This window comes from Patella vulgata, chromosome 9, assembly GCF_932274485.2.
Source record: "Patella vulgata chromosome 9, xgPatVulg1.2, whole genome shotgun sequence".
Lineage (NCBI taxonomy): Eukaryota > Metazoa > Mollusca > Gastropoda > Patellidae > Patella > Patella vulgata.
In genome coordinates, this window is record NC_065887.2 from 24,606,345 (window position 1) to 24,617,353 (window position 11,009).

Here is an 11,009-nt window from a genome sequence, read left to right on the forward strand (position 1 = left end):
ATTGTCGCTAAGGGTTAACTGCCTTGATCATGGAAGCTGATCAATTTTTTAGCCATTTAAAAAATGCCCAAATGGTTATATCCTCAAAAATCAAAATTTGTCAGACTCCGATTGTTGATGAATGAAGTTTTTTTGGTAAGTCTTATCATACAATATTAAAATAAGCCCCAAATATTGTCTGTTGTATTTTTTTTCTGGGAATGAACCACTCTAGTAGTAGTGGTAGTAAATCTACGCAATAATACTAGATGTGTGACTATTATTTACCCATGTGAATATCCAGCTGGAACTGGGATGGGCTTTTTTTTTATCATGGCCTACATTATCACTATTGGTTCGAGACAGTATAATACTCACAATCCACTATTACTAGAATCGAGTATTTTTCTATGTCTAACCCTGTTTTCTTTTAGAAAAAAGTCATTTTATGCAAATATGTCAACTTAAATTAAATTATTGCGAATTCTAATTACCATGAGGAATATTTTAAAAGACAGTGTCTGATCACGCATCACTCATCATGCAATAAAATGAAATGAAATCGGGTTTTAACATCCTGCAACTCATCATGTGAAACATGTTAGACACGGTGTTTTGATTAAAATTTGTCCGCTGTACACGTGCATCTCATCTCATAATAAAGAAAATCTGGTCAGGGCCATTTAGCTTTCGAGGAAGTCATATTTACTACGAGCTAAATGTGGTCTGCATCCAATGTCAAGGGAAAAAAATGGTAGTCTCCCTTGTGCCATGGATCGTCACTGTCGTATTAAGAATTTGAGCTATTAGGTTATGCTAGATCATAGTTATTTAAGATGGAATTGTTATGAGTGTGGTCATAGAGACAACCTATCACCAAAACCTGGTCCCACAATGAATATTACATATATTATATGCATACCCGTTTTAACTACAGAACCTTTGCTGTCATCACTAACTATTGATCTTAGCTGTAGAACAAAAGCCATTGCATAACAGTTTGGTGCGGGGGTTCCTTGGGAAAGATGGTATTACTTCGACGAGGTTATTTAGGTGTGGGTGTGGCTCATCGTAACATAATGAGAGATAAATATACTCTTTAATCTTAGGCCAACATTCCTTTCAAAATTTACTGGAGTAAGTTATTCAAATACCCAAATGATTGGAAAGCAAGTTTTTCAGAAAACAAAATATCACTTCACATAATTTGTGTTATACCATTAAATAGCTCGGGGCCTTTAAGTTAGTATTCAAAAGAAATAAATGGCCCAAGAAGAATCTCCATGGTGAGTCCCGAATATCGAGACATCTGAGCTTGGGACCATTCAAAGGTATAGATATAAAGTAAATGAGAGAGAGAGAAATAGGGTTTAACGTCCACTCGACACAAACTAGGTCATTTCGGGACTAACATGGTTTAATTTTATTTACATAATTTGCGCGTAGGGGTCTTTAGCAGTGGGAGGATAAAGTAAATAGAATCAAAGAGCGTTTCGCCACGGTCACGCTACGGCTGTTGTGTTCTAGACCTTTGACATTTTTCGGTCTTCTTGAGATACAGAGTTTGTTCATGAGCTTCCCAGATTTGAGCCATGGTTCTCAATACGAAACTACCCCAGTAGCGAACAATTCCATTTGGTTAGTTGAATTAAGATGTACCAAGGTTGCGAAACAACACTGACCACATTAGCTGACCCACAGTACTTTGTGGACCAGCGGCATTGGAACTATGGTCTTTTTCCAGATGTATTAGTATGCATGAGTGATGACATAATCTCTCATGTGCCGCGACTGGTCCATGGACAATAATTAAGGTCGTTGGTATAATCTTTCACATGAAAATAATCAGAGGGCACTATGTTGCCTAGTTGACCGTGAGTTCTCTTGCGTAGAACTTAATGTGGAGAATGCAGTCGATTCGTGTGCGAGTCATGGGCTAGGGATGCGACACAAAATTCTATATTATAGAAAACCTTACGATCAGATATTGGACACAGTAAATCAGATTGGGAGAATGGTGTCCTGCCTTTCGATATACCTGTCAGTGCAAAACAATTACATGAATAGTATGGATCTCCATGTATTCTTCAGAAATATGCACCCTGTGTCAAAAAGGCGGGGGTGGAGGTCAAAAGAAATGTTTGAGATCTTCGAATACTTTTTTCAAGAGATGTCACTATTGGTTATTTTCAATAATTTACTGTCCTAGTGGCGCTTGGCATGCTTGTGTTTCAATTAACGTAACAGCAAGACTGTCGTTTTTTAGAATTTAAAGTAGCTAAGTCTCTAACTCAATATCATTCAAAACCTTCGACAATGAAAACGCGAATTAATTGTAAATTTTAATCAATATTGATGTTGTGATCTTACTGGGAAAAAATGGGCTTCTGATATCCAATATTTAAGACAAAATAAACATTTTACGATTGGTACACGAATCGTGTACCATAATGCGTTTCAGCGCAATTTGTAACAAGCTACTCGAAGAACGAGGTTAGACATATTCCATAAGTCATGTCAAACGATGATCCCATATTCTTATCTAGAGCAGAACGGAGGGCCTGACAAGGACAGCTGTCTAGTCTTTCGGATGAGACGAAAAACCGAGGTCCCTTGTATACATTAGAATGCACGTAAAAGATCCCTTGGCAGTTGTAATTCGATATAAGAGTAAGCGATAGTGCCGCTGCCCGGGCAAAATTTCCCTCATAGCACACTGTATGGCGTATGCCCGTCTTCATTAGCCCAGTATAGGAGCAGAACAGTAGGACGTTAAACCCCATTTCATTTTCTTATCTGGAGAGCATGCGCAATAAATACAATCGATGTAGACTGGAATAACCAAACGCTAGAGATTGCCATTCGCTGAACATAACTGCTTTGAAATTAGAGTAAAAACGGAAACGATTGAATGTAAATCAGTTTATTTACATTCATATTACATTATTATATACGTTGCTACCCATTTGTGTTAATTTGTAGGTCCCAAATATTAGCGATTTAGCTCCTTTAATATACATATACAAACGTGCCAGGTGACAGACGGATAGCTGTCCCCCCTAACTGTCAGGCAATCTGATATTTCGGCCAGACGGGCAAAGTGAGAAAAATGTAATAATATATCATCTAGTTTACAAAATAAAGTGCCCATATTCTAATTAAACACTATTTTATTTTATATTTTTAATTGAATACCGTGAATTAGTACTGAATTCACTATGGATTAAAACATTTTGTCTGGATCCGTTCTGCTCTGTGCGACATTTTTCGGGCATCTATTATTTTTTGTGAATGCAGATGCAACAGTCTGATTGAATGATTGGAATTTAGGCCAGCGTAGATTGGGATTTCGATTGCGAATTCAGGCCAGCATAGATTGGGATTTCGATTGCAAAACCACTGGACAGCTTTGGAAACCATTGGAAGCTTTGGAGTTGCTTAACTCGCAGGCTAGAATAGTTGAAAAACACATTTGACGAGGCCATTTTTTTTTTAAATTTTCTCCGGTTTCGACTCCATGGTAGGCAGGATTCGGCTGCTTTGTGAATAGCGCACCATCTACGGGTGCGATATTTAGCATGGTACACAACACTTCGGTAATTTTGAGACAAACATGTCATAGTAACTTTTTTAATTGTATGGTTACATGTCGGTCAAAGAAGATATGGTTAAATGTGAAATTTGAGGTAGGATAATTTCACAGATAGCAGAGTTTCTGTCTACTCTTGATGTACGCCGATGTATACACGGGGTTTTCATGCCATACAAACGTATAAATAATGACCGGGATTGGAACCTCGGCCATTCTCTTCGAGAGTCCACTGGCGTCGTTTATGACAGTGTATCACATAAGCGAGCAGTGATCCCAAAATGTGCAGTGATCACCTAAGTCAGCCATGGTTAGAACAGAGGATGAGCAAATTGTTCAGTAATTATTGTTTCGTATTTTGTACCCTGGTTTGTAATGCTCGAATATAGCACTTAATTATGTCACGTTAGGGCAAAATATAAATTTATGTTTCGAACCGATTTGATACCGGACACTATCTTTCTCACATTTCAGTCCATTCCTGGATCACTAGCATACACTGCTTCCTACATGACAACCGTTACAACACGATTGTCAATTTACCTCTGTTGACTTTGTTTAGTTTAAATATTTTGGGAATTGTATCCCTGCTGTATACAATAATAACTCTCCTGTATGAACATCTGCTTGTATACGTAATTTATTATTTATGTTAAAAGATTATTTTAATTATTCACCAACATATGTTAAAAATAACCATTACACAAGCATGTATTTATTGATTTAAATATTTATATTTGATGTCTATATATAGACTTTACCTGTTATTTCTATTTTCTCCTAATTAATATGATGTTATGGATATGAATAATAAATGGAGCGATGATTTTGGAAAACAAAGACAAATTAATATAGAATATTACATTTTCAGAATCATTGTCTCTTTCGAGTGACTATTACTATTGATATTTACCCATTCATCATCATTTCGATTCATTATATATCGCAAAAAAATCGATCGATGATTATCATTTGATTGGTTGCTTAATCACCAATTACTAAATGTAAATTAGATATTTAAAACACAATACCAACAAGCTATATAAGGTGTTCTAATTCAATGGAACCCAAAAGTACATGAAGCAGACGACAAGAATCCATATAAAGGAGCCTTTCAAATTATCGATCCGGTGCCTTTATGCTTAATACATTGCCATTCGCCACCACGTTTCCATGGAAATGATGTCATCCAGTTTATTATGATAATTATTTCACGAACCGACAAGGAGGCCACTGGAACTGTCAAACGGGAATCAACAAGAATTTCTGGTTCCAAATTACCAGATTAGCCATCGGTTCTCCGATCAGGACTTACGGATATTTCGTTTTATTGTGGATTAGACAAAATATCGAGAAATTAACAAAGAGCACAGAAGCATTGTGAATTGTTTTTAGCTTGGAGTGTAAAATAAGCCGTGAAAATATTCATCAGAAAAATCGATTTTTGACTACAGCGAATAGATAGATCCACCGAACTGTAATTCAACAGGGAGGAATTGCTTCTTGAATCTACTGTCACAGAAACAAAATGGCTAACATAGCGTACGTCTGCTGAACTACAGAGGCAGTTTGTCGTTTTTTTATTATTTATTTTCTTTTGATTTGTTTTGGATTGAAGGATTATCATGGGAACCGTCCTCTCCTTTTCACCAAGACCACGTAAACCATTGTACGAGGACATCAATCTCAACAACTTTAATTACGAAGTCCTGAATAATGTGAAAAACCAAGCCAAGGAGAAGAATTTTAAGCGACACTCGATTTTCCTGAGTGCCCTTAGTTGGAAAAAGTTCACTGTAAATCCCAAAAAGAAGGACAAAAATCAAATCAAAGTTTCCAATTCTGCGTTTTTGGCAAGTAGTAAATTTGATAATAATTATAATTCTGAGAATATCAACTTGAACAAAAATATACAGAAGTCGATATCGTGTTATAATCTGAAAACTGGATCGGAAGAACCCAGTCAAGTGATAAATACCGTCAAAACAGCGAAAAAAACAGAAAAATGCGCAAGTCCCAAAAGAACTGTTATACAAGCATCCACATCGGAGCTGCTGAAATGCCTAGGAGAGTACTTAAAGAAGAAATGTAAGAAAATTCGTCATTTGGAAGGTAGTGATGTCATTTTATGGATGAGAACCGTTGATCGTTCGCTTCTGTTACAGGGCTGGCAAGATATCGCGTTTATTAACCCCGCCAACGTTGTGTTCGTCTATCTGTTGATACGAGATATGGTAAGCGGTGACATTGAGAAAGAGCAGGAACTCCAAGCCACAGTGCTTACGTGTTTATACTTATCTTACTCCTATATGGGCAATGAAATAAGTTATCCTCTGAAACCTTTCTTGGTTGAGGAAGACAAGGACAAGTTCTGGGATCGTACCATTGTTATTGTGAACAAACTGAGCTCCTCCATGCTCCGAATAAACAGAGACCCAAGTTTCTTCGCCGAGATCTTTACCGAATTGAAGTCGTATTCCCCGTGTGTATAAATACAGATTAAAGATACGTTATTTTGTACACGTGTATTATAACTTAAATTTGGAGTATTAATATTAATACTCCATATATTGTGTGTAAGATAGATATATATATAAATTATTTCAATCTCCGAAAACAATGAATTAATTTAATTGACCTTTATTAAGAATTTTTAACAAAATATTTATTAGCAGTTTTAATTTATAAATTTTTAATTGTATAAGGTCGAGACCAAACTCTTATTCGGTTCTGTACTTATGTTTGATTTATCCAGGTCATGTGAAGATGTGTTTGAATGCTTGATAGCTTGTCTGTTGATTGTTTGACTGATCTGAACCTTTAACGAACTTGAAGTATATTTAATATTGAATGCGCATGAATAATCAAATATTTATGAATCAAAATTAATCAAATTAACAGCTTGGTTAACTGTATAGCTATAAGCTTATTTAGAAATCTAGATATTTTCGAATAACTTAACGTGAACACGTATAAGAATCGATTTTTGAAAAGAAAAAACATTTATAACGGCGATAAATGTTTAATGTTGTTTATGAAATATTGGTTTTGATTACAATTAATTAGTAATCAAATATTAATGAATCAAAATTAATCAAATTAATAGCTTGGTTAACTGTATAATTATAAGCTTATTTAGAAATCTAGATATTTTCGAATAATTTAACAGTGGCGAACACACATAAAAATCGATTTTTGAAAACAAAAACGAAAAAAAAAACATTTATTAACGGCAGTAAATGTTTGATGTTGTTTCTGTAATATTTTGATTAAAATTAATGTTCAGGAATTCAAGTATTATGACACATCATAGAAAAAAATATCCCAAACTCTCCAACAGAATTCCAGATTCATTGATTTTAAGTGCAGAGCTGTATGAAAATGCAAGGTTAACAAACAAAACATTAAGCAAAAGATATTATTTATAAAGGAGTTATCTGTTATTATCAGTCCCAGCTAAATGTGATTTAGATTAAAGAATGCGTTGTGCTTTGATTATTTATGATGGAGATTAGAATTGGGCTAAAGAATGGCCGTTATCAATTCTCTTCCCTTGATGATTTCTGCTAATATATAACGAGGTGAATATCGATTTTTATCGCCATTTTACCAACACGCTCCCCGGTAAATCGATTTCTTTATCGGTCGACAGACTCCAGTGTAAATTATTCCACTGTAATTGAAGGAATCGTGCCAAACCCACTCTGTCGTGTATAAGAATGCAGATGCCCAATTCCAATTTTGATTAACGGTTATAATTTGATGTGTCTCGCCGCATGCATATTGGCGTTTGTTTTCGGTCGTTATATTATATCAACTCATCATAGTCCAGAGTTGGCTAAATATTTACTGCGTGGCTCAAATATCGACCCAGCGCCATCAGAGATTGGTATAAATAACGGTTAATTACGGTTAACAAACTGCAGATGTTTTTCGGGGTGTTTTTTTATTATTTAATCAAACTGATGACTACTTATATAAACCTACGTCTTTCCTTATACGTTATCTATTTCTGATGTCCATCACAGGGGTGTGATGAGAGATAAAATGCATTCGTTCTTGCTTTTAATGTTTTCGATAAAATCTTAAAATCTCTCCTGTCCTTTGTTTTTCTTTGTGGTGCATAATAACAAATATTATAATAACATAACTACTATTTTATTTTCATTCTGTTTATATTTCATGTTAGCGAATATATAATCTGTCCATTTTGAGAAATTATTTTGTTCTAATATAAGAAAGAAAACATGAATCAAATTTGGACCCGTTATATGAAAAATTGTAATCATTATGTACAGTAACGATTGTACGTAATGTAAACTTGTGTCGCGCCCCTGTGAAGGAGAGTGTGCTAACGACCTAGTTATGTAGTCATTATTAAATTTATTTATAAAGAGATAATCTTTTTTTTTTCTATCTTTAAGACACTGAAATATATAAAGACGACAGAATCATATTATAGTTCATTGTTATTATTATTGAATATTACTGTAAATAACTGTAAATATTAATAAGCCATTGTATATAAATATTATGTATGACTGTCATTAAGGTATATTAAGTTTTATTGATATCATTCATCTCACTGTTTATATTTTCATACGGCGCTTCCACCGAGTATTAGAAAATTTGCTACAATTATACCCAACCGTACTTAAATGGAGCTTTCGTGCTTTCGAGTAATAATTTTGTTATATTGTCGTTATTAGGTCCACTTTTTGGGTAATGGTATAAATCTTTTAAAATAGGTCATGGGGGGCGGGGAGTAGGGGGTGGGGAGTGGATTTGTTGCTAGAAGCATACGGTTTAATATTCTAAATTTGCACTACAATACTTTCGGCCTCAGAGACAACTAAATATGATAGCAGAGGAAAGGACTAAAATGAAATACTAATTTTTTTTTTTAGCTACAACAAAAGATAACTATTGTTCACATTGAATGAAGATTATTAGGTCCATGGGTTGGACTGTAGGTCTGCACCCATTATAAATTTTATCAATTGATATTTTAAAGTTATCAATTCACATTTTAAATTTATAAATCTTTGTTGAAAATTTTACACACTCTTCGCTCATATTATTGAATAAGCGCTACGCTTCCTAATATTCTTCTTGGGGGGTCACGTTCTCCGAAAAAGGCCTAAGGCTCTGCCAATTTAATTACGGTCGACATGAAACTTGACATGTTTGTTCCTTGGATAATTGCGCATGGATTGGCGGACTCTGATTTTTGAAATGATGCCAAAATTCTAAGATGTTGTCGATGACATCATGGTCGGTCCCTCGTTTGTTATAGTACTTTTTTTCTGTTTTGGATGATTGGTGAATAAAGTGAGATAAGGATAAATGCAATTTAATTTTTATCTGCCGTAAAAATCCCATTACAGTAATTGAAATATGAAATCGTGGTAATTTTTTTAATTTACTGGTTTAGTCTCACCTGTATGCATATCACACTGGTTGTCTCTGAACTTTCGATATTAAAATATACAGATTAATTAAATTGGTAGATTAATCCAATTCGTGATTAAAATGTCACGGTTTAAATTTTAAGATAGAGAATTGTTTATCACAATTTTTGATGGTATGAAAATTTGACCTGAAACGTGTTTAGACTATTACAATTAATATTCCTAATACCTCGCTCAAACTATAGTCAGTTTTCAATTTCATTATTAGAATTATAAACGAGATATCGTATTATACATGTATATAAAAATGGTGGGATGGGGGTATTTAAAAGACTTCTTTGTTATCTTTTTTTATATTCATTGATTTCAAAATGGCGTTTAATGAAAGTATTTCTGTTATTATTATTTATTGTAAATGTTTTATATGAATCCCATGCTTGTACGAATTGTTGATCATTGATGAAATAAATCAATGTTTGCTATAATAAAATACATAGTTGGCTTTAATTCCACGTGGATTACCATCAAAAGAAGAATAAAGTATGAAGGTAACAGTTTCTAAAAATTAGAAATTATAATATGCACCGTGTCACTAGTATTTACCGGATTCAGATGAGAGAGATAGAAATGGGGTTTAATATTTCAATAATTCGCTTGCGCGTGAGGGTCTTTAGCAGTGGGAGGAAACCGGAGGACCCGGTAAAGCCCATAAGGTTGGACAGGCCACCCCAATCCTTATCACGTTCAAGCGGGGAATGTATACCACGCCACACAATGACATACCTTGTGATTTCACGCGCACGCGTTAAACCACTTAGCCCCCCCCCCCCCACCTTCCAGGAATACTATAACGTGCTAATTATTAGGAATGATTATATTGTATACGATTATTTATCGTTGCATTTGCAAACAGAAATAATCCGTAAATTCCTGGTAATTCCACCATTTACCCTGTAAAATAGAATGGAATAAAACATTGTATCCCTAAATTTCACGAAAATTTCCTGTTTAATACTGAATATTCCACAGAAATACATACAACACGGAGCCATATAAGACGAAACGAAATTTAGGTAAGCCGGGGGCGGGATTGATATCTTTGAAAGGTTGAGAATCTTCAGTCATTTATTGCTTTGCATGGGCCAATTGCAATAATTTACAATCAAATATTTTCAAAAACCCTAATTTTGTTTCACCTGCTTACCTAAATTTCGTTTCGTCTTATATGGCCGAGTTACGTAAATTTGTGAATTACCTTGTATTTAGATTACAATGGCGTCTGCCAGACCGTTTAGCAGAAGGGTACGTACTTATAACAGCATGTTGTGTTACACATACTGACGCTAGCGAGGTAAGCAAGGTCTTATTTTCTCACTAAAATGTTCCTTTGCATTGTTCAGACGTTCATAGAGACTGACACACGAACGTTTAGCAGTAAAATGTTGCCCAGTAAAATTGACTGGGGCCGATTTTAGTTTCGACAAGGATTCAATAGGACGGTCCCTGAACGTACAGGGCGAGTGTAATGAGACCTACGTTCAGAGCTGAACTAATAACACCCATTCGATTTGCGAGCTATTTCATTCCTAAAGGCCGTTTCGGGTTGGAGGGGGGGGGGGCAGAATGTAACAAATATTAAATTCGATAGACTAAATTGTAGAACTCGTTCTCAAATGTCTGTTTTGTACGGAAAAGAACTGGAATGATTCCGCAAAATGATTCCACGCTTCGATAATTGCAGAAGTCAATTTTTGTGATTTTAGATCATGAAGAGTTTTGAATTGATAGATGATGATTGCGAATAATCGACTCGGAGTTCCGATTACAACTCTTGATTGGCAGATATAAGTTGACATGATCAATGGCGAGTTTATTATTGAGTAGGGTAGACCAAAAGAAGACAGTAGAATCGTTTCTTTTGATCCCTGAATATAATATTCTGGTCACGTCGGTATATTCCGCTTCCCATGGGCATTTCGTTTCTCCATTTACAAAAACGAGTGCGGAAATTGTTGACGGATATCAGCGTC

General features: G+C 35.0%; 1 protein-coding gene across 1 annotated transcript; it reads left to right on the forward strand.

Moving 5' to 3' along the window:
• The first annotated feature begins 4,792 nt into the window (after positions 1 to 4,792).
• Positions 4,793 to 9,461, forward strand: LOC126831794 (cyclin-dependent kinase 5 activator 1-like). The gene has a single exon (XM_050562442.2). The coding sequence runs from the start codon at positions 5,194 to 5,196 to the stop codon at positions 6,058 to 6,060; it is 867 nt and encodes a 288-aa protein (XP_050418399.1). The 5' UTR covers positions 4,793 to 5,193; the 3' UTR covers positions 6,061 to 9,461.
• The last annotated feature ends 1,548 nt before the right edge of the window (positions 9,462 to 11,009 follow it).

Coding starts and splice junctions, on each gene's coding strand:
- LOC126831794 (XM_050562442.2), top strand. CDS start 5,194: ATGGGAACCGTCCTCTCCTTTTCACCAAGACCACGTAAACCATTGTAC.